General features: G+C 41.0%; 1 protein-coding gene across 2 annotated transcripts in view; it reads left to right on the top strand.

Moving 5' to 3' along the window:
* The window catches only part of ATRN (attractin), a 115,502-nt gene that overhangs the window by 28,300 nt on the left and 63,481 nt on the right, over positions 1-23,721 (top strand). For both annotated transcript variants that reach the window (XM_084774211.1, XM_084774210.1), the window contains exons 4-9: positions 5,600-5,728; positions 6,765-6,970; positions 8,168-8,336; positions 18,743-18,833; positions 19,866-20,109; positions 22,487-22,670. In XM_084774211.1, coding sequence (XP_084630337.1) covers positions 5,600-5,728; positions 6,765-6,970; positions 8,168-8,336; positions 18,743-18,833; positions 19,866-20,109; positions 22,487-22,670 — 1,023 coding nt within the window. The remainder of the gene's footprint in view (positions 1-5,599; positions 5,729-6,764; positions 6,971-8,167; positions 8,337-18,742; positions 18,834-19,865; positions 20,110-22,486; positions 22,671-23,721) is intronic.

Here is a 23,721-nt window from a genome sequence, read left to right as displayed (position 1 = left end):
ACTCTGTTCTTCAAGTCTGCTTGAATGTCACATATTGAGGGAAGGACTCAGTAGTACACAAGGAGGCAGAGGCCAGATCAGGAAACCAGCTTTTCACTGTTTTTCCTCCTATAGCACTCCAATAATTATTTGAACTGAGAACTTAAATGTTTCATTTAACGGAGGCAAAGAGCAGGCTGTCCTAAGCATTTAAAATGGTTTTGGCCATGTGTTAAGCATGTATATATCTAGCATTTGAAATATACCTTGCATTATGGCAAGAGGCACCTCAAACTATAACTGAAGCACAGAAACAGAGTATGATATTATTAGGACACCACGTTTTAGGAATTCATCTACTACTGCACTTGTTAATCAGAATTCATGGAGCCCCTTTTCTATGACTGGCCTTTGCATCAGCTAGCCATAGCCTTTATAAGTATATGAGCCAAACAGTTGTACGTAGAGTTTACTTGAACTATGTATTTGATAAATAGGCATAAAAATCTCTTATCAACAGCAAGAATAAGTGGGCTGTAAACTGTCCAAGCAAAGACATTTGAGAGAACATATTTGTACAGAGTGTTGGTTAACCAAGAGCATGAACTGATTAGCTATTAAAACTTAACCTGTTGTTGGGCGTGGTGGCACACACCCCTAGTCCCAGCTCTCTGGAGGCAGAGGCATTCAGATCTGAGTTTGAGGCCAGCTTGGTCCACATGAGTTCCAGACCAGGCATAGCTACATGGTGAGACCCTGCATCAAAAAAAACCAAAAATCTTAACTTATGACATATTTGTGTGTTAATTTTATAAAATTATAGTAAAATAATATACTAAAAAACCTACCTGAGAACCTTTAAGATCTGCTAGTGCCAAACACTTTATCTATCACTAAAGTGATAATGTCTGTCACTTAAGGATGTGTGGTGTGTTGTTTCAGCTGTTTAGAGTCTTTGTTGTTCTGCAGAGGACCTTGGTTCAACTCTTAGAACCCACATGGTAGTGCGTAACCATCCGCAACTCCAAGGGCTCTGATGCCTTCTTCTGACCTACGCAGGCACCAGACACACACATGTAAGCACATAAATAAAAATTAACACATCTTTTAAAAAAATGTTCTGGTACTGAAAGCCCATCCTGGAGCCTTGTACATGCTAGACAGGCATTTTACCAGTGAGTTACATGCCCAGCTGAAAACTGCTGTATTTACAAAGCATAGCACAATCCCCCTACTGTCGTAGGTTACAGTGGTTTTCTCAGGATTGCCATTGTACCAGGGATATGTTGGATAGAGGAATCAACACATCCAGAGTAGAGACAGCCTGGCCACAGATAGTTCATCTAGGGCACATGATACAAATAAGGGAAACCCAAAGAAGTCAGAAGATAACTTACTTTTAGTGTGGGTCCTGTCTGAGCTGTTGGAAGAACTTGAATAGATCATACAAGTACTCTAAACGTCAAACTGTGTGGTGGTTCATACTTTTCACCCTAGTAGCATGGAAGGCTGAGGCAGGAGGATTGTTAGGAGTTCAAGGACAGCTTGGGTTACAGACTTGACTTTAGCATCCAAAACATAAGATGAAGGTACTATGTTAGTTTAATTTGTGTTACTTGGGCTTTGCTGCAAGCTAAAAAGGTTAATTTGCTTCCAAACTATTTCATCATATTTGTCTTTTATAAATCGAATTCTAAATAAAAACAGTATAACAAACAAAGTTCTATTGCTGGGCAATTGTGAGAGCCACTGGGGCAATTTATCTTTGATATCCTAGCTCACTAACATAATTTTGTGGAACGTTCAACAGATTCGTGTACAGACTATTTTATGAAGCCGGTACTCAGATAGGACCTGTTGGCAGGGGTGGTGATGGCGATTGAACAGGACTATGGTTTCCCTCCTTGGGAACGTTGTTCTGAGGAATACTACTGTAAAGATGGTGTGGTGGTGCACACCACAACCTCAGCAGGGGAGAGGCTAGTGCAGGAGGGTTGTGAGTTTACACTGAAACTGCTCAGATAAGTCTTCTTTCACACAGTGGGCCCTTCTTCACCAGGCCCAACCTCTCACCAGGGTCGGATTCTTGACCTTAGAGTCTTCCTTACTTTCTATATCTTCTGGCCCTTGGAGGAGCTTGTAGTCTCGGGAGGAAAGAGACATGCCCATCTGAGGATGACCAGATGTGATGGCTAACTGTGTGGAGCTTGGTTGGACTGAGACGTACCTAGAGTTTAAGACGCTCTGTCTGTAGAGTCACTAGCTAGGCCCGGGGACTATATTAGTTACTTCTTTGTTGCTGTGATAAAACTTTACAGCCAAGGCACCTTATAGTTCCACAGGAATAAGCAGAGCAGAGGTAGCAGGTGGGAGAAGCGCAGCTGAGAGCTCATGTCTTGAACTGCAAGCAGGAGGCAGAGAGGGCATATTGGGGGTGGCAGGGGCCTTTTGAAACCTCAAACCCAACCCCAGTGACACCCTTTGTCCTAATCCTTCCTAAACAGCCACCAAGTGGGGGCCAACTGTTCATATATCAGAGAATTTTGGGGTACATCTCATTCAACCTACCGCAGGGACTCACCCTCAGTATGGGCTGGGTTTTCATAGGCTGGAGGCCAGGATGAATTAAAGGGGAAATGGGAGAAAACTACCAGATTCTGCCTGTGTGCTGCTGACTGCTGTGAGCTGAGGAACTGCCCTGCTATACCTTTCTGGGAGGATGGGCTGAAATTCTTTTCATAAGTTTCATTGTTTACTTTTTGAGGCAGCTCAGTGAAGCCACCTCCCCATGTGCCTCCACCTAGTCCATAAGTTGTTTTTATTAGGTGTTTTGCCTGACTGCACTCGCAAATTTACACAGTACAGTTGGTGATGCCTCAGATGCCTCAGATGCATTCAGAGATTTCATGTTAGCCTGGAACAGTATTGCTGAGTTTCAGGTTTCTGAGGAAAATAATTAGTTCTGTGATTTTTGAAGGTGATTTCAAGGCTAGATAGGTGGCTCACTGGGCAAAGCATGCAGACCATGAACCGGTGTAGGCCATGCTTTTTGTTTGTTTGTTTATATTCTTTTATTAATTGAATACATAGTAGACAATGTATCAATGTTCTGTAAGCCCTCAAGTGCTGTCAGAGTCTTGTAGTTCCTATGTTTATACTAACTGAGGTGGCTCAGTTGTTCAATCACTTACTGCACAGGCATGAAGCTCTGAGTTTAGATTCCCAGTACTCGCATAAGCCAGGTGTGGTTGCAGTGCTGAGGAGGCAGAGACAAGAGAGTCCCTGGGGCTTGCCGGCCAGCCAGTCTAGCCAGTCAGTGAGCTCAGGTTCAGTGATAGATTCTAACTCAAAAGACGAGATGGGCCATGTGGTGGCACGTGCATGAAATCCAGCACTTGAGGCAGGGTAGGTGGCTCTCTGAGAACTAAAGGCCAGCCTGGTTTGTACAGTGAGTCCCAGGCCAGCCAGTACTATATAGTGAAACTCTTGTCTCCAAAAGAAAAAGGTGGAGAGTGATTGAAGAAGACACCTGATAACAACTTCTGCCTCTACATGCATACTCACATATGCACCCCTGTAGCATGTAGTTTTTACTCTATTTATTTGGTTTTTTTATACCTCTTTTCCCCTTCTAAACCCTCAACACTAGGTAGGAACGAAAAATGTTTAGAAGGGACAGGGGACATAGACCTCTTTATACTCAGTTCCTGCTGAGTAGGGTTCTTTGGGGCAATACCAATCTGAGTCATCAGGATAGCCAGCGGTCCAGCAAACAGCAACAGCCTTCTTCCTCCTCGGAGCATCCTCTGTGCCTCTCGGCTCTGGTATTTATTCCTCTAGAGTCCTCAGAGTTCAACTGTCTCAGCTGGCAGAGACCATGCTCCTGTCTGAGCTTCAAGAGGCTGTTATCAGCTGGCAAAGGCCACACCCCTTTCCAAGCCTCCAGGAGACACTTACCAGCCCCATATCCCACACTTGGGATTAAAACAAAAAGATGTAACTGAGTTTTTAAAGAAACCAAAACTGCTTCACCACACACACACACACACACACACACACACACACTAAATGAAAAAAAACCCACACTCTTCTCATTTTTCTTCCCTGCTTGTGTACTCTTCTAGCTACTTTCATGTGCACTCACCTAAGTTCACATAAATGTACAGGTACACTAGGCCACTTGTTTTGCTGTGTGCCCCCTGTTCTCAGTACCTGTTGTCTTCATGGGCTCCTTGTTAGTTTTGCATATTTGTAATGACTCCTTTAATTAACTTCTATAAATGAGCCACTAGATGATTTTTAATCAGCTGCTGTCTGAATTGTGCTGTAGCAGGAGTCTTTGTTTTTCTGTGTATATATGAGGAAGTATTTCTTTTACAAACCAGTCAATGAACATTTAAGATATGGGTCATAGCCCTCAAGTAGGAATTTACCTGGTATAACCTTCAGAAAAATTGAGGGAATTAGGGATTGAGTGAGACAGTAATAGAAGAGAAGATGCTTATCTACTGGGTAAAGTTGTGTGTGTAGCAAATGACGTGGCCTTTGGTATTGCCTGAATGTGACTACTGGTATGGTTGTAGTAAGTTGATCATGGTGAAAAAGATAGGAGCAAGTATTAGCCTCGGGAGTACATCATTTGTTGAATTAGCAAGACCAATATCGTAATCTTCCTTGCTGTTGGTAAGGTGAGGTGAGTGTGGACATTTTCCTTCTGTTTTGAGATATCAGGTTTTCATACATATACATATTTACATGGAACTCACCGTGTAATGTGCTGGTCTCAAACTCGCAGAGGTCTGTCTGTGTCTGCCTCCCCAGTACTGAGACCGCGCTACCACTCCTAGCCTTCAAGTTAGCATGTATCTTTTGGAAAACAAGTTGGTATGGTATAGTGGGTAAATGTCTTAAGAATGGTAGTTGCTGATCCAGTCATTCTTTACATGAATTAACTAGCATCCAATACTTCAACTATTACCTGCTGGGCTCTTATTTGAGATCCTAGGGAGAGCTTTTGGAGCCTTCAGTGACAGAAATGCTTGTGTATTATTTGTAAAGTAGAACATAAAATGTGTGCTACCAATTGAGCAAAGAAAATGTATCTGAAAGGATTATAGATTCAGTCACTTTCTAATTTATATTTTTGTATAAAACATTTATTTATAAAATTATATCAAAACATAATAATGTAGGATAAATATTAGTAAGTAAACATAAAATATATAAGATATTTTCTCTTTCCACTGTATATATTTGGCAGTTATCAATTCATAAAGCTTGTTATTTATGTGATTGTAGAGACTTGAGAGTATCATAAAAAAAGTTTTATAGTAAAAGAAAAAAAACAAAGTCATTGATTTCAAATCCTTTTAGAAGCTGGGCTTGGGAGCGCACGCCTGTAATCCCAGTCCGCAGAAGGTGGAGGCAGGTGGGCCTGTGAGTTTGAGGCCAGCTAGAGTTATGTTTAGAGTCTGTGTTGGAATAAGAACAGCAAGATCACACAAACAGCAAAGACACAGGGCTGTTCCTCAGCAGATCCAGAACTGACTAACTCAGGTTGAAAGCCGTATATATGCATTTTGTTGAAATTGCTGTAACTTGGTCTGTGTTTACATTTCAGTGGCCTCATTGTTCCTGAAAGAGATGGCAATGAGACGGCCCCAGAGGTCACAGTCACCTCAGGTTATGCACTGCTGCACTTTTTCAGTGATGCTGCTTATAATCTGACTGGATTTAATATCACTTACAAGTAAGATATTAGATTTAGTATTTGTGATATTATTCAAAGGACTTTCAGTAATGCTAAAATATTGGCGGGCTTACAACAAGTTAAGCAACTTGCTAAATATACACTTTCTTATTTAAGTTCTTTTAAGTATTCAATGATAGGTAGGCACTATTTTTCTTCTCATTTTAGAATTGAGGAAATAGGAACTAAAAGGGTAAATAAATGTCGGCCCTGGTGGTTGGGGCCACAGTTCCTAGATCTTGTCACTGAGCATCTCCTTGAAGAGAGAAGCTTTCTTCCTGCTGCTAGAAGAAAATGTCAGGGGTCTTACTAAGGGACCTTAATAAAAACTAGTAGTGTCTCAGCAATAATCAGTAGTAGAAGAAATCTATATTCTTGAACTGCTGTGATAGATCACTAATGCCCTCCTTTATAAAGTCTGAACTATGTCATTTCAAAATGTATCAATACTGTTATCTCAAGTCATGTTTAGAGACAGTTAAACTTGTACATGAAGTTAACTGCTCTTCTCCATCTGAAATGAGTTGATAAAAGTCACTAGAGTCCTCTAATGATATCACTGCAAAGTAATCTTAAATTCTGTTAATTCTCAAAAGCTTTACAGAGAAACGTGTGCCGTGACTATGCTGGCAGCTCATTGGATCCCTTTCCTCCCTGTTTCCCAGCATGAACTGGGCACTTTTGTAGAACTCATTACCAATGAGCTACCAGAAAGAGTAGGATCCTGGTTTTCAGCTTTGAGCCAAGCCTCAGCGATTGTGCACACATCTCCATTGTTTTGTAACTTTCCAGCTTTCTGAGTCATTTATTCTTACCTCTTCACATGTGAACCCAGCAGGGTTGATTTGATGTTTGTACTTGAACCTCGGGCTCTAGCTACACAGAGCTCAGTGAGCAGACTTGGGCTAACTGGTAAGTCCTGTAGTGATACTTGCGAATGAATCGAAGACAGTCAGACCCTTAAACTGTGTAGGAGGAAGTTGTGCAGTAGTTGAAGTGTTGCTTTTGTTGACTTAGTTCTCTCCTGTCTTTGTAGCTTTGACATGTGTCCAAATAATTGCTCAGGCCGCGGAGAGTGTAAGAGCAGGAACAGCAGCAGCACTGTTGAGTGTGAATGCTCTGAGAACTGGAAAGGGGAATCCTGCGACATTCCTCACTGTACAGACAACTGCGGCTTTCCTCACCGAGGCATCTGTAATGCCAGTGACATCAGAGGGTGCTCCTGCTCCCCCCACTGGCAGGGTAGGAGCTACCTTTTCAGGGTCCTTTCACTCACAGGAAGTCATAGTTTAGTGAACTGTAAGAGAACTCATTTTAGCAGCTGTACACTTTATGTTAATCATGTATCAGGTGGCGTTTAAGCGTTCACCTCCCATTATTCAGATTCTTTACATTTTACCCGTATGTGGTTGCTATTGATGCCCTTTGAATTGTAGAACGTTTTGACAAGTCCTTTGCAACTCATTCATGAGCACTAGGAAACATGGTCTCATCCTAGAGAAGCAGAGCACCAAGCTGAGAGGTAGACAAGAACTGGGATAGCGCTGTTTCCTAGGAAAACTTGCTTGTGTTCAGAGACCATCAGCACCATGTAGAGTCTTACAGCTGTCACCCCACAAATGGCTTAGTAATGAAGTGGTTGGGGTTCCTCACAGTCTTGAGGAACAGACGTCCTTGGTTTAGTGAGTTTTCTTTCTGTATTTATCTTCTTAGGACCTTTTTATTTTGAAAGAAAGTGCTCATTTAAATGTTTTTAGTTTGTTGAGTTTTTAAGGAATTAATAGTTGGCATATTTGGATACCTTCCCCTTTCAAATGTCGAAGTAGAGGCTGAAATTCTCTATGTCTCTTTCACCCGTTCAGCTCCTAGGTTTACCAGAAAGTAGATTTTTGATCTGTCATTATATTTTAACCCTAAGGCCTTTTCCATTTGAATTAATAACCCCTTGCTCTGCCCTTTCCCCTAAGAGGTACTTATGCAAGATTTTACTATTAAACCGTTTAGCCTGCATATTGCCAAGTCATCAGAAAATGTGTGGTGTTAAATTTTATTAGGGAATGATTGGTTTTGGGCAGTATCTTGAGTAAATTAAAAAATGGGTTAGTTGCCGAACAGTACCCGCATGGCAGCTCACAGCATCTCTATTCCAGTTCCGAGGGATCCAGGGCCTTTTTCTGGCCTCAGGGGGTACCAGGCAGGCAAGTGGTTCATAGTCATGCACACAAGGAAAACACCCATATACACTTAAAAAATTTTAAAAACCTCACAAGTTAAAGAGTTTTGATACTTAAATGCTAAAGGAAATACTATTCTTTATATTGAGATTAGAACTTGGAATACTATTAACTTTCAGGCTGCATTTTGTGAAGCTATTTTTATTATTATTATTATTATTATTATTATTATTATTATTATTATTATTATTATTATTATTATTAGGTCCTGGATGTTCAGTTCCTGTGCCAGCTAACCAGTCATTTTGGACGCGAGAGGAATATTCTGATGTAAAGCTCCCCAGAGCCTCCCACAAAGCTGTGGTCAATGGAAATATAATGTGGGTTGTTGGTGGATATATGTTCAACCATTCAGATTACAGCATGGTTTTGGCGTAAGTGGTTTTATAATTAAAAGTTTCATTATTATTATTACTGAGTGTTTATATGAAGGGGGCTGGGGGAGGGTGTGTGCTATGGTGTGTGCCATGGTGTGCAAGCGGAGATCAAAGGACAACTTTGTGAAGTTGCATTTCTCCTTTATTCTGTGCATGAGTTTCAGGTATTTGGCCCAGAGCCATCACCAGCTCGGTAAGTGGAACTTAGGTTTCCACCCTGAGATATTATAGTGTAAACATAATAAAAATGACAGAAATCATAAGTAATTACCAAGGAAAATCTTTGTTTAAACTTTGGGAATAGTTTTCTAAACTTCTTGGTGTATGTTGATATTTTAAAATTGAGAGCCCCAAATAATTCATTGTCATGATTAGAATAATTTATCTTTTTAAGATACTTTCTCTGATATTTTGCTTTAGGTATAATAGCTTATATATAAGGGTTACTTTAATTTTTTATTGAATTAATTATAATTTTCATATGACAGATGATTTCAGTTTATAGTTGATTAGTGTTAAATTGCCTTTGTCTAAGAATTTCCAAGCTTTCAAGTCCTTTTGTGCATTTGTGAAGATAGAATATATATTATCAGCTGGGCGTGGTAGCACACGCCTTTAATCCCAGCACTCAAGGAGGCAGAGGCAGGCAGATTTCTGTGAGTTCAAGGCCAGCCTGGTCTACAAAGTGAGTCCAGCATAGTCAAGGCTATACAAAGAAACCCTGTCTCAAAAAATGTGTGTGTGTGTATGTGTGTGTGTATGTGTGTGTGTGTGTGCCCGCACGTGCGCATTATCATATGAGAGTTAGTTGTGAAAAATAGACTTTAAGAAGACTTAGAAATAATTAACTGCTTATTTTATTGGCTGAAATTTTTTCCTATGCATTTTCTGTGATTATGAAGTACTAGCATTCATCCTAAAGTGAGTGGGACTATGTAGTTCAGTATAGTGTCTTTGTTACTGTTGTATTGCTTTGAAGAGACGCCATGATCAAGGCAGTTATAATAGAAAGCATTTAACTAGGGGCTTGCTCACAGTTCCAGTGAGTCTGTGAGCATCATGGCAGGGAGCATGGCTGCAGGAGACCTAGCGTTGGAGCAGTAGCTGAGATACATCTGATGGACTTTTGAAATGTCAGAGCCAACTCCAAGTGACACACCTCCCCCAATAACCTCCTAATTTTTCTTCAAACAGCTCTACCAAGTGTTCAAATATATGAACGTGTTGGGGCCACTCTCACTCAAACCAGCACATACAGTTTTTTTTTAATCACCCCAGGTATAGTCATTAAAACACACAAAGTAATTTAGGACAGCGAAAGAGCTTTATAAAATTGATGAAAGCTCTAATATTCTAAAAAAAAGTAAAATGACAAGAAAGTGATGTACAGTGTGAAAGAACAGTCTACTAAACAAACTCAGAAATGAGATGATCAAAGGTAACAATTCTAACAATGATTTCACTATTGAAGACAAATGTGGAAGGATACACATAAATAAACACAATGATACTGCTTTAGAAAAGGAATATTGAAAGAGGAATCTTTTAAATCATACAGAAAAATTTAAATATCTCTTTTACATTTATGTATCAATTTTCTATGCATGTGTGTGAGAACTCCTGTGCCTTAGTGCTTGTGTGGTCAGAGAGTGACTTGGAGTGCCATTCTCTGCTTCCACCCTGTAGGTCAGACTCACTCACTCAGGGGTCATGCCCAGCTCATCAGACTTGGAAGCAAAGTGCTTTTTTGCTCTGAGCTATCTTGCTGGCGTAAGAATTTTTTTTTTAAAAAAAAATGCTAACTATAGTTTTAAAAAAACCTTGAATACTGAATGTAAAACAAACAAGGGAAACTAAACGGGAGTGAAATACAACATGGCTATGCACTCCTGCGCACAGTCAGCAACAAGGCAGTGAGTCCTGAGGCTTGTCTTTTTGCAGTGTATGTTAAGCTTACTGTTGAGGACATTTGCAATTTGGGAGTACTGATAGGTACAAGAAAAAAAAAAAAGCTCTAAGGAAAAGACTTAGAATGTAGCCCATGGTAGTACTTTTGCCTTGCACATACAGGGCCTGCAATTATGTCTTAACATCTCATAAGAATAAAAAATATAAAAAGCAAGATCTTCTAGAACAGCTTGTGTTCTCTCTTTAGTCCAAAGATTTAGACAGACAAAACTTCCAATGGTCATGTTCTATGCCTACCACATATCACAGAAATCTAGCCCCAGCCTTATCTATGTCAGTAAAGTCTAAGTGGAGAGCCTGCATGTTTGTCCTTGCCAGGATATAGTAAGATGCCCCAGCTATTAGGGTTAGTACCAGAGACACCAAATAGGGACATAGGACTTTTAGGTTCATCAGGCAGAAATAAAGCTTCTGTCTATAGAGGTAGTGAGCCTGTAGGGAACGGTAGACTTCTACCCTCAGTTGACAGTAATAGAAGTAAGAAGTAGATCTTCTTCACCCCCTGGGGTGGTATCAGAGAAGGCCTCATACAGCAGCACATCTAGAGTCTCGGCATGGCATACAAAGTTTGCCCACCCAAAAGCTAATGTAATCTCAGCTTGAATGAAAATCAGAGGCACATTAGAATTGTCTGACAAGGAATTTAAAGGTAGCCATCTTAAAATACTACAATGAGCAGCTGCACTTACACAAAAGAAATGAAAGAATAGAAAGTCTCATCAATGGCACAGGAGACAACTTCCTGAGCAGAACACCAACAGCCCAGGTGCTAAATTCAATGGTTAATAAATGGGACTTCATGAAACTGAAAAGCTTCTGTAGGGCAAAGGGTACTGTCAACAGAACAAAGCGACAGCCTACAGCCTGGGAAAGATCTTCACCAACTCTCCATCCGAAAGAGGGCTAATTTCCAATATAAATAAAGAACTGAAGAAATTAAATACCACCAAACCGATTAACCCAATTAGAAAATGGAGTTCAGAGCTAAACAGAGAATTCTCAACAGAGGAATATTAAATGGCTGAGAAACACTTAAAGAAATGTTCAACATCCTTAGTCATCAGAGAAATGCAAGTCATAATGACTCTGAGATTCCATCTTACACCCATCAGAATGGCTAAGATCAAAAACTCGAATGACAGCACATGCTGGCGAGGATGTGGAGAAAGGGGAACACTCTTTCATTGCTGGTGGGAATGCAAACTTGTACAACCACTTTGGAAATCAATCCTGCTCTTTCTCAGAAAATTGGGAATAGGGCTACCTCAAGACCCAGCTATTCCACTCCTTGGAATATACCTGAAAGATGCTCCACCACACAACAAGGACATCTGCTCAACTATGTTCATAGCAGCCTTATTCTAAATAGCCAGAATCTGGAAACAACCTAGATGTCCCTCAGTGGAAGAATGGATAAAGAAACTGTGGTACATTTACACTATGGAATACTACTCAGCTATTAAAAACAAGGAAATCTTGAAATTTGCAGGCAAATGGATGGAACTAGAAATGATCATCCTGAGTGAGTTAACCCAGACCCAGAAAGATATACATGGTATATACTCACTTATAATTGGATACTAGCCTAATATGGATGTCCTCTGAGAGTATTCACTCAGCGGGGGATTAGAACAGATGCTGGGACTTGATACTGGGACTCCAGGTGAGAGAGGTATGGAAGAATGGGGAGATTGAAGGACCCAGAGGGTCCCGCAGCCCTGCAAGAAGACCATCAAGGCTGGTGGATCTAGACCCAGGGGGACCTGCACAAATTGCTATACCAACCAAGGACAATGCATGCAATAAACCTCGACCCCCTATTGAGATCTAGCCAGTGGAGAGCACATTCTCCATGGTTGTGGGGAGAGCAGGGACATGAACTCCGGTGCCCCCTATTTGGCCACTTCCCCTTGGTGTGGAGGCCTTGTGGCACTAGAGGAAGGGGAAGGAGGTGGTAGTTTTTCCTTCTGGCCCTAAGCTCTCAGAACTTGTGAGACTCAAAATATATTTTCAAATACCTAGGCCATGTAGCTAGATTCTTCTCTAACTAGCTCATAACTTAAGATAACCCATTTATACTAATATACATTTTGCCACTAGGCTGGTTACTTCTGCTTAGGTACTGTGCATCTGTTATTTTAAATGAAAATCCATATCATTCTATTTTACCAATAAAGGCTTAGGAGCCAGATTCTGGGGTGAAAAACCTGCTAGCTCAGAAAGGCAGAGAATGCCTCCAACTGACCTTCCTACTCAGCTCATATCCTGATGGAAAAGGCCCAAAAGGCTCATTAGCTCAGCCAAAGGCTTGCTAGCTCAAAGAGCCAAAGGCCAAAGAGCTGAGGAGCTAAAAAGCTAAAAGCTAAAAGCCCAAGAGCCCTCTTCTACTTCTGTATGCTGTCTTTTTTGTTGTTGTTTTGTTTTTTGTTTTGTTTTGTTTTTTGTTTTTTGAGACAGGGCTTTTCTGTGTAGCCTAGGCTGTCCTGGACTCGCTTTTGTAGACCAGGCTGGCCTCGAACTCAAGAGAACCACCTGCCTCTGCCTCCTGAGTGCTGTGATTAAAGGTGTGCGCCACCATGCCTGGCTACATGCTGTCTTAAATACTCCTCAACTCAAAGTCCCTCCCACTTTTTAATCCCTGTCAGCTGGTTTCTTGCTCCGCCTCTTGACCTCGGGTTTACTTTATTAAATCCTGTGTACAGATAGCTCTTGGATTAAAGGTGTGTGCTAGGGCTCAACCACACCAACGAAAAGACAGGTTTTTACAGTTGGCAATCTCAGAGATCACACTGGGATCAAACACAGGTGTTTACAGTTGACAATCTCAGAGATCACACTGGGATCAGATATCTACAACATGCATCTGTCCTTCTTGCATCTTCCCAGAGCAACTCTCTTGCGCCTCGCTCTATCCCAGTATTCTTTCTGCCTGCTGGGTGTCCCACCTCCTATTTCCTGCCTCAGCTATAGACCATTAGCTTTTTATTAACAGGTGATGCTTCCATACAGCCGTAAGAGATTCCTTCTACACCCTGCTCAGAGTTAGACTTCGCCCCCGAAAGTTTTAAATTTATTTTTAATACTGAAATAGTTAATCATAGACATTGTATCTCAAACACTTCAACATACTCCCGTGTATAGTACCAGTTCATTGCTGAGGCTGTAGTTCAGTTGGAAAAGACTTGCTTAGTGAGGCTCTGATGTCACCCTTAGCACTGCATAAAACTGGGTGTGGTGGAATATAACCCACACTCTGGAAAGAGAGGCAGGAGGGTCAGAATTTGAGGATAATTCTCAGCTATATATTGAGTTTGAAGCTAGACAGGCATACACGAGGTCTGTCTCGAACAAACAAACAAGCAAACAAACAAACAACCCCAAACTACTGTTGAGGTAGCCAGGCTGGGCCTAGTAAGGGATTGTAGGAGTGTGTCATCATGCCTGTTGTGGTGTTTGAATGAGAGTGGGCCCCGTAGGCTCATATTTTTGAATGTTTGTTCCTCAGTTGGTGACCTGTTTAGGAAGGACTGGGAGGTGTGACCTTGTTGGAGGGGATGTGTCACTGAGGGTGGGCCTTTTAGGCTTCAAAAGCCCTCGCCAGGCCTAGTCTCATTCTCTCTGCTTGTTGTTTGTGGATCAGATGTGAGCTCTCAGCTACTGCTCCAGTGCCATGCCTGCCTGCTGCCATGCTCCCTGCTGTGGAACTGTAAGCAAGTCCACCCTCTGGAACTGTAAGCAAGTCCCCAGTTAAATGCTTTCTTTTATAAATTGGCTTGGTCATGGTTGTCTCTTCACAGCAATAGAACAGTAACTAAGACATCTGACCCGCCTTCCCCCCAACCTCAAAGAGTATAAAACTGTCTATTGACTACTGTTCACCATTATTTACCATAAAATAAACTATACACAGTTGGGTAACATGATACTGAAAAGTTAGTTTCCGGTTTTCTGTTATAACCTAAATTCTGAAGTGATCAAGCCTAACAGCAAGTTGTGGACCAGGGTAAAGAAAAGCACGCAGGTCAATAATTTGCTTTACCAAATTTTGTTCATCAGTCTAAAATTGTCATCATCATCTCTACTCTTACCATTCGTTTTCATTAGCTATCTTAGATAGTCCCTGAATCACAACCTTTTAGTACACCAGTTGCAACTCTGTAGTGGAATGGCTTACTGCTTAGCTCATTAAAGCAAACTAGAGTGTGTCTGGCTTCCTTGTCTAAATGGGGAGTTGGTATTGACAAAGTTTTGTAAATAAACTATTGCATTTACGTGGTGATGTATCTAAATCATGATTTACTTGAGGTGGCTGCTTTAAAATCATTCAACCTAAACCGTCCTGCAGACCCAGCTGTTTGACTGGAAAGGTGTGGCTTCAGGAGAGTTTCTGCTGAGCCTCTCAGGCTGTTCATAGCGGTGCATCTGAAGAACATGCCTTGTCACCCGTGGTTTTTGTTTTTATTTTTGATCTCTGTATTTTAAGACTTATTTTCATTGTTCTTATGTGTATGTGTGTGCATTTGTGTGAATGCAAACCGTGTGTGCGGTACTCAAGGAGGCCTGAGGAAGAACTGTAGTCCCTGGAGCTAGCGGATGTGAGCCTCCTGATGTGAGTGCTAGCAGTGGGAGCTGGGGACACTGGGAAATGGAAAAATGCTTTTAACCACTGAGCCATCCCACTGGCCCCTTGGTTTATTAAAAATAAAAAAGAGCATTAGTTACATAAGTATTTTGTTCATACATATGGACACATATACAAACAAAGCATCCATAATGGTCCTTCTGTATCCCAGTTAAATATAAGTTCTGAGGGGGTAGAGAGATGGCTTAGCAGTTAAGAGTGCTTGCTGATCTTCCAGAGGACCCAAGTTTGGTTTCCAGTACACACACCACAACTACCTGTACTTTCAGCTCTAAGAAGAACCAATGCCTACAGCCTATACAAGTACCAACACACATGTGCACCACAGACATACATGTACATAGTTTAAAATAATAAAAATAAATCTTTAAAAAATAAATTCTGGTTAAACAATGACTGAAGCATTCCCCTAACATTTAGACAAAGCTGTTCACTAGTGAAGAGGACAAATACCATGATATCACATATTCTGTTGTTGAAGTACATGCTTGAAGTAACCAGTGCCTTCTGATACAAAAGAAAGCAAATAGGAAAAATTCAACAGCTATCAGTACTTTGAAAACCAACATATCAGATTTGATCCTATTTAGAATATAGTTATTTTTCATACCAGTAATTTTGAAACCAAGATCTAGATTGTATGTATGTATGAATGTATGTATGTATGTAAATGTGTGTATGTATGTATAAATACATATTAAAATTGCAAACAGTTATTGAGCTTCGTCTTGTGGACATGAACACGTAGTCGGTCTCTTTTCACAAAAAGCAGTTACAGGGATGAGGCACGGCCCAGCGGTGAAGGCATGGGCTGTTCTTCCAGAAGACTTGGGTTCAGTCCTCATTGCCTGTATTTGCTGGCTCACAGGCATCTATGACTCCAGTCCCAGGGCATCTGACACCATCTTCTGGCTTCCATGGGCACTGTATGCACATGGTACACAGACACACATGCAGGCAAAACACCTGTACACATAACATAAAAAATAAGGCTAAAGAAAAAGAATTACCAAAAGAAAAAAAAAAAAGAAAAGAAAAAGAAAAGAAAAAGAATTACTCCCCCCCAAAAAAGAAAAACAAACAAGAATTACAATTTGAGGACACTTCATTTTGCCAGCTCTAAATTAGCCTTGAGTCCGTTCATTTCATGAGAAACATCAGTTCTCTATTGCTCTCTGTGGCACCAAGTATTGGTTGAGGATCAAGACCTGAGGCAAAGCTTCATGGTTGTCAACAGCACCTATTTTCTTCTTTGGTTTGCTATCCTTGGGTTCACTGTCACAGAAAGATTTCCCTTTGTATCATCCATTCCTTTACCAGCTTTTTGAAAATTAAGAAATGCTAGATGTTGCCCTCAGTTCACACAGGTTGTCGTTAGCTCTTTGAGTCTATCTATGCCCGCTTGTCATTGGTTCTCACCCACATACATGTTTCTGTCATGAAGCCACAAATAGAGCTTTGCTTGAGTCTTGCTATCTCTGTGGATCACAGGAATAACAGCCTATTATCTTTCCTTCCCACTGGTTAAAAGCAAGTCATTGATTCTGCTTATACTCAAGGGAGGGTATTATACATGGGCGTGAACCCCAGGAAGCAGGGAGGAGGGGAGTGTTCTGGGCACTAGTCAAGTACCTGACTGTTGTGGTATGTCATCAGGTCTCATTGGCGCTATCTTTAAGATCTGCCCTAAATCTCGAGCTGGGTGTGGTGGTGGCATGTGCTTGCTGTCCGTCCTAGAACTCAGGTTGCAGAGGCAGGAAGATTGATTCTGCAGCCAGGATAGGTACATACAGAGTTGCTGTCTCAAAAACAAACACGCAGACAAATAAAAACCCAGCTGCTGGGACTCTTACCGCTACTAGTGCTGCTTCCTTGAAAAGGTAAAATTAAACTTGTGAAAGTGACCGTCTCTTCTGTTGTTAACAGTATGCGTCACGGATGAGTTTGCTCTGGCCTTGTCATCATTTTCCTTCCCTTTGGGTATATGTGTGTGTTCTCCTGTGGAAGTGGGAAGTCATTGTTGAGTGCCTTTCTTAATTGATCTCCACTTTATTTTTTGAGACCGGGTTTCTCACTACATCTGGTGCTCACTGGTTCAGGCACCGATCTGGAGGATCTTCCTGTCTTTGCCTCTGCAGGGGTGGGGTTACAAGCACAACTTAAACTTGTGTGGCACACACTTTGCTAACTGAACCATGTCTTCATCTCCGCATTTCCCTATTCTTTTCCTCTTTTTAGATGTATCTATTTGTTTTTGTTTATGATTGTCTTGCCACATGTATATGTATATATGCACCACATGTAAGCAATGCCAGGAGAGGCAGGTGGGTCCCCGAAACTGGACTTCCAGGCAGCTGTGAGTCTGTTATGTGGGTGCTGAGAACTGAACCCGGGTCCTCTGAAAGAGCAACAAGAGCTCTTACCTGTGGTCCATCTCTCTGGCCCGCTTCTTTCTCTCTTGAAGTAAGAAACCTAGGAATCATTGATACTTTCTTAACTTCACAACTTGCATCGTAACTTAATGTTACTTTTCATCAACTCTGTCAACAAATGCATGTCATATTTATTTATTTTTAGGTCTAGCCTGCCATTGGTTTCTAATCTCTGGAAATAGAGTTTTTTCAAATTTATGTTTCTGTTGCCTTTAATCCATTTGTAAAGGTGAAAGGGATTATATTTAAAAATTGCAAATTCCATCATTTATTATATTCTTAAAAACCACTGGTAGCCAGGTTTGGAAAGCTCAGTACAAAGGGTAGTGAGTTAGAATCCAGCCTGTGGTCTATAGCAAAAAAACAGAAACAAGTACAAAACCCAGACACACCCAGAAAAAGCCTCCCCCCATCAATACTGTCCAATTAGATATGATGGTCCTGTGTGACCATTCAAGCACTGTTTGTCCTCTGTGCTGCGGTAACATGAAGCACTGTGTGGCTCCAAAGGCTTTTTGCAGCAGTGTTCCTGGATCTAGACCTCCTGTTGCTGTACCCGAGGGCTGGTTGGTTGTTTTTTTGTTTTTGTTTTTTGTTTTTTTTCCTCTTTACACCTTAGTCTAATGTCTCACCAGGAGGCCTTTCCTGACCACCTGGTTCAGACAAGTTCTCCCTGTTGTTTTTCATAGTTCTAAATCCCTTTCTAGCACTGTTGCTTATTTTAAACTCTGTGTGTGCCCATTATTGCACATGCCTATTGTTTGGGCTTAAACTGACTGTGAACTCTGGGTGTGGTTCACAGAAGGTGCTCAGGGAAGCACTTAGAGCCACAGGGGGAGCAAGTCAATGCTTCATTTAGTTCACGTGTATTCTGCATGTGTGTATTAGCGCCACATTTCCTTCTGAGCCATGTTTTATGTTGTTGTGTTTTTAAAGATTGGAACTTCTTTTCTATGTGTACCTTATCATCTGTTCAGTTATTTTCTTTTAAATATTCCCCTTTCAATACTTATCTTCAGTCTGTCATTATTAAATGAGTAAAAATTGTGAGCTATTAAGTTTAAGTCCCTAATAACCTCAGATGGCTTAGGTTATTATATAGAGGAGGTTTGCAGGAAGCTATAGAACCTTCCAGTAGATGTTTGTCTTATCCTAGGGTTGTGTAGGCAACCTCCCCCTTTGAGTTCTCACATGCGCAATGGGCCCAGGTATCAGATATGGTTGCCAGAATAGCATGCACTTCCTCGTATCCGTGGTTGATTTGCTGAAAATCTCTGAACTGTATTGTATCATACATAGAAGAAAACAAAATGTTCTGCCTTGTCATTTGGGTAAAAAAAAATGGTCTGTTTGCTTTGTAGGTATGACCTGGTTTCTAGGGAATGGCTTCCACTAAACCGTTCTGTGAACAGTGTGGTTGTAAGATACGGTCATTCTTTGGCGTTACATAAGGTAAGCTATCTCAACTCTTTACCAAGCAAGAAGTTCATGTTCCTGTTGCTTTATGTCATTGAGTAACGCTTCAACTTTGGGTTTAATTGGTGTAAAATGGATTGATATGATTGGGGTGTATATATATAATTCACCAAGTTGTAATTAGAATAGAAAATGGAACTATTTGTATTTATTTATTTATTGGGTTTTTTGTTTTGTTTGTTTGGTTTGGTTGTTTGGTTGGATGTTTTTTGAGACAGGGTTTCTCTGTGTAGCCTTGGCTGTCCTGGACTCACTTTGTAGACCAGGCTGGCCTCGAACTCACAGTGATTCACCTGCCTCTGCCTCCCGAGTGCTGGGATTAAAGGCATGCACCACCATGCCCGGCTCAGTGGAACTATTTTAATCCACGGTAATGTACTGGGTTACTATGATTACAGTGGCGACTGGTTAAGAATGAAGAGTAAAAAATGTCAGTGAACCCCGTGCCCATGAGCAGGTTAGCCACACTACAGTGTGACTGATAGTCATTTTCATTGCCTTGCTTTTGTGCGTATGTTGTAAGGATGCGGCAACCTTATTTTCCAAGTCATTTTATTCTGTGATACATCTCATGTGAAGAAGGAGTTTTGGAGAGATAAAGAATGTGACTATTTTATTTTGATCTTTCTCTGTCCTATTCCTAGTAATTTAGTGAAAATTACATTTTACTTTTACCTCCTAAGCTAAGAATAATAATGAGGTTGTGAGCCAATCATTTTTTATCCTCAGATATAACTTTTTGAAAGATGTATTTATTTTATGTTTGTGGATGTTTTGCCTGCATGAGTGTGTGTCTGTGCATGCTGTTGCATGAGAGGCCAGAAGAGGAGGGCGTCAGCACCCTGGGACCTGGAGTTGCAGGTGGCTGTTAGCGGGCACCTGTGTTCTAGGAACTAAACTCTGTCCTCTCCAAGAGCAGCAAATGCTCTTAACTGCTAAGCAGTCTCTCCTGCTCTAGATCTGATTTTTTGAATGGGTTTAAAACTCCTGTTTACATCTTTCTTGTAGGATAAAATCTACATGTATGGAGGAAAAATTGATTCGACAGGGAATGTGACCAATGAGTTGAGAGTATTTCATATTCATAATGAATCATGGGTATTGCTAACCCCCAAAGCAAAGGAGCAGTATGCAGTAGTTGGACACTCAGCACACATTGTTACACTGGCAACTGGCCGTGTGGTCATGTTGGTGATCTTCGGTCATTGTCCACTCTATGGATATATAAGCATTGTACAGGAATATGATTTGGGTATGTATGTTTTTCCAGTGGTTGTATCTTGAATATCAGAATAAAACCCTCTACCCTTATTTTTAGGACAGTTTAATAAAATTCAACCTAACCTTGATCCAGTATTTTGTCTGGTAATGTCAGTAGATAACTGATGAGATTCAGATTGTTGATATCTGTGCAACAAATGCTTGTTACTGTCAGTTTGCGAGGAGCCAAAGATAGCACTAAATGCTTTATTTATCAAAAATAAGCATAATGCAAAACAATAAGCACTCTAAAATAATTTTGGATAGTCCTTTAGATGTTAGTCCAATGCAATGTTATTTTGTCTTAGTGTATAATCCTTCATGTATCTTATTGTTTTTATTGTATAACAGGAATGTCAGTTAGAATTGAAATTTTGATAAAGTAGTTCTGTAAAGTACATTTGAAGATCATTAAAGTACATCTGAAAGTCATAAGGAATCACTGAAGGCCATAGGGGATTAAATATCTGTTTAAGTGAATCTTTAATCTTTAAAATTTGTTTTTACAATCTGACTTTTTAAAAACTTGTTCTTTGAAAGTATTGTGATCATATCCACCACCCACCCTCTCCATCCAGCTCCCCCTAGGCTCTTCCCCAACACAGCTTCTTCCCAATCTGATGTCTTCCTTTTGGGGTGAGGGTTCAAATCCGGTTAGTGCTGCCCATGTGCATAGTAGTCAGGTCATTCACTGGGACATCGCCAAGCCACAGCACCCCCTAAGAGAAATGCCTGTTCCTCCTCAAGCAGTGCAAGTGCTGGTAGTTCTCGTTTGTAGTGGGGCCTTGGCAGCTCCTCCCTCATATATGCTGGAGTTGTTAGGGCTCTTGATGTTGTGTAGTTCTGTGCAGGTAGCCACAGCCTCTGTGAGCTCATTAATGCAGCAGCCACACCATGTGCAGAGAACAGCGTTTCTCCTTATCTTCAGGCTCTTACCATGCTTTCTGAGGTGTCCCCTGAGTCCTGAGGCAGGGGTTGATAAATATCCTTCTGTGGTGAGCATTTACCATAACTCATTCTAAGCACTTTGACCTTTGAATTAACCACTTCCCATTATAATAAAAAGCTTTTCTGACCACAGCCCAGAGTAGCACAAATCTCTCTACATAAACACAAATATTTAGAAGGCAAAGTGACAACATTACTTTAGTAAAACGACATCAATAGGGTCTCTTCTTGAAGCTATGACTTACCTAGCTATGAGTTTTGAGTGTGCACTATACTAGGCGTGAGTTTCCTCTTTTCTGTAAAGTAGCCCTCAAATCTAACTGAGAGAGTGTTGGTTACCCCCACTGACAGTCTTGTCACTACTGCACAGTGGGTACATCTTTGCTTTCATGTCAGTTTTGTAGCACTCAGGGTATAGCATTAATTAAGACCATTGATGACTTCTTTTCTCAGCAGGCTGCATAAACACCTTTTCTAGCATTGTGACAGCCCTAACCCTAACCCTTTGTCAGTTGAAAATTGATCTCTCCATATCCTTCAACCAAAATATGCAGAGTCTTCAGCATTATGAGTTTACCATCTAGTTATAGTGGGCAGCCAAAAGCATGACAGGAGCCTGTATTCTTTCAGATTCCTCCTGACTAGTAACCTGTGGGGAAGTAAGCTGTGACTGGCACTGAGATTTTCAGTTAGCGTACAGGCTTGCAGGCTTTCATGAGGCTTCTCCATGCATCCTCAGTTTTCATTAACACAGCTCTTGTTCTTCCTTTCTCCCACACCCCTTTTGTCTGCACTTAACCCTTTGTCCCCAATACCACCCGCAGCCCCACACACAGCACACCACCACTTCTTTTATATAATTTGTATTTTACTATCCACTCTAACTATATTTTTCACTTGGGTTGCAAGATCATAGGTTTTATGTAGTTTCTTCAAGCTCACTTTATTTGGGTTAGCCTTTCTCCCTCTCCCACATTTCCCTATTCCCAGAATCTGAGACATTTTTTCCTAGATAGTGCGTTAGAACATCACACTATTTCGTAGATTAGTGATGGCCACATAGCTTTGTTGTAAGTTTTAGATGGCTGCCACCTTTTAATTTTTTTATTGTACTGAGGATTGAACCCAAGGTTCTTGTGCATGATAGACCGACACCACCATTAAGGTATGTCCCCAGAACTTTTTATTTTGAAACAAGGTTTCACTAAATTGTTCAGGCAAGCCTTGAACCTGTCATCCTCCCTCATTTCCCTAGTACCTGGGACTATAGGCTGCACTGCCAGGCTTGGCTAGATGACCTTTATATATATACAAAATGGACGTGTAAACTGAACGTCCTTCATTTGCTCTAAGCTGTTTAGACTTTAATGTTTAATAAGAGGAACCTGCAACATTGACTTTAACTGTCTTTTCTTTTTCAGAAAAGAACACATGGAGTATATTACAGACTCAGGGTGCTCTTGTGCAAGGGGGCTATGGCCACAGCAGTGTTTATGATCAGAGGACGAAGGCCCTATATGTTCATGGTGGCTACAAGGCTTTCAGTGCCAATAAATACCGGCTTGCAGATGACCTCTATAGATACGATGTGGACACCCAGATGTGGTGGGTGCTTTTCCTAGAGCTTTCCCTTGATGGTATAGATTCTGGAGAGGCGATTGATTGAAAGTACTGTGCTGCGGTTTGTTTTCTGTTCAACATTGTGTATAAAAGTTAACAGATAAATACAGTTTTGTTCTGTCTGCCGGCTTTTCTGTTGTTAAGATAGTTAGAAAGTGCTTAGTGTTTTGGACCGATATTAGTTCTTATCCACTGAGCTCTAGTGTAGATTTCATCTCCTCAGAATTCTCCAGAATAAAGTTGTGCTGATTTTATACATACTTAAGAAACATATCCTTTCTTTTTCCTTTTTGGTGTTGAGAATCAACCCCCGGACCTTGTACATGAATAGGCTATATACCATTGGTCAGTATAGTGCTTAAGTTCTGTCTTGATGAGAAAAGTGTCATTGTTGGGGTCATTTGCTGATTTTATTCTTTTAAATCATCAAACATGATGCTCTCTCATGCCTAAGTGATCTGAACTGTAGCTCAGCCTGTAAAAGAGCATGCTACTTTTAGCAAATGGAAATTAATTTGGGTTATGATGTAATTACAAAGCACTGGTCTTTCTCTGTCCCTCCCTCCCCTCCCTCCCCCTTCCCTTCCCCTCTGTTTCCTCCCTCTCTTTCTTACTCTTCTTCCTCCTTTCCTCCCTCCCTCCTTCTCCTCTCTCCCTCTCTTCCTTACTGTTCCTCCCTCCCTCCTTCCTACTCCCTCTACTCCCTCCCTCCTTCCCTCCCTCTCTCCCTCCCTCCTTCCCTCCCTCTACTCCCTCCCTCTCTCTGTTTCTGTCTTAAGTCGTTGTGCACCACTGAGCTTATGCAGTTGGAAGTTCTGGTCTTTAGCTTTTACCTTACTAATAAAGCACTGAACATAAATTTCATCTATATTTTACATAAATTTTATATGGAATTCTTAACTGGAATTAAAGAGCCGTAGGGTATGAACATTTTAGGGCTTTTAATATAGTTTTAAAATTCTTAGAGATTTTTATGATTTTTTAAGAAAGTGGCTTATATGTAGGGGAAAATCAAGTATTGCACATTTGATACTGA

Source organism: Acomys minous (genome assembly GCF_964271855.1).
Source record: "Acomys minous genome assembly, chromosome: 3".
NCBI classification, from domain to species: domain Eukaryota; kingdom Metazoa; phylum Chordata; class Mammalia; order Rodentia; family Muridae; genus Acomys; species Acomys minous.
The sequence above is the reverse complement of the archived record's forward strand: the minus strand, read 5'-3'. Positions and strand labels throughout refer to the sequence as shown.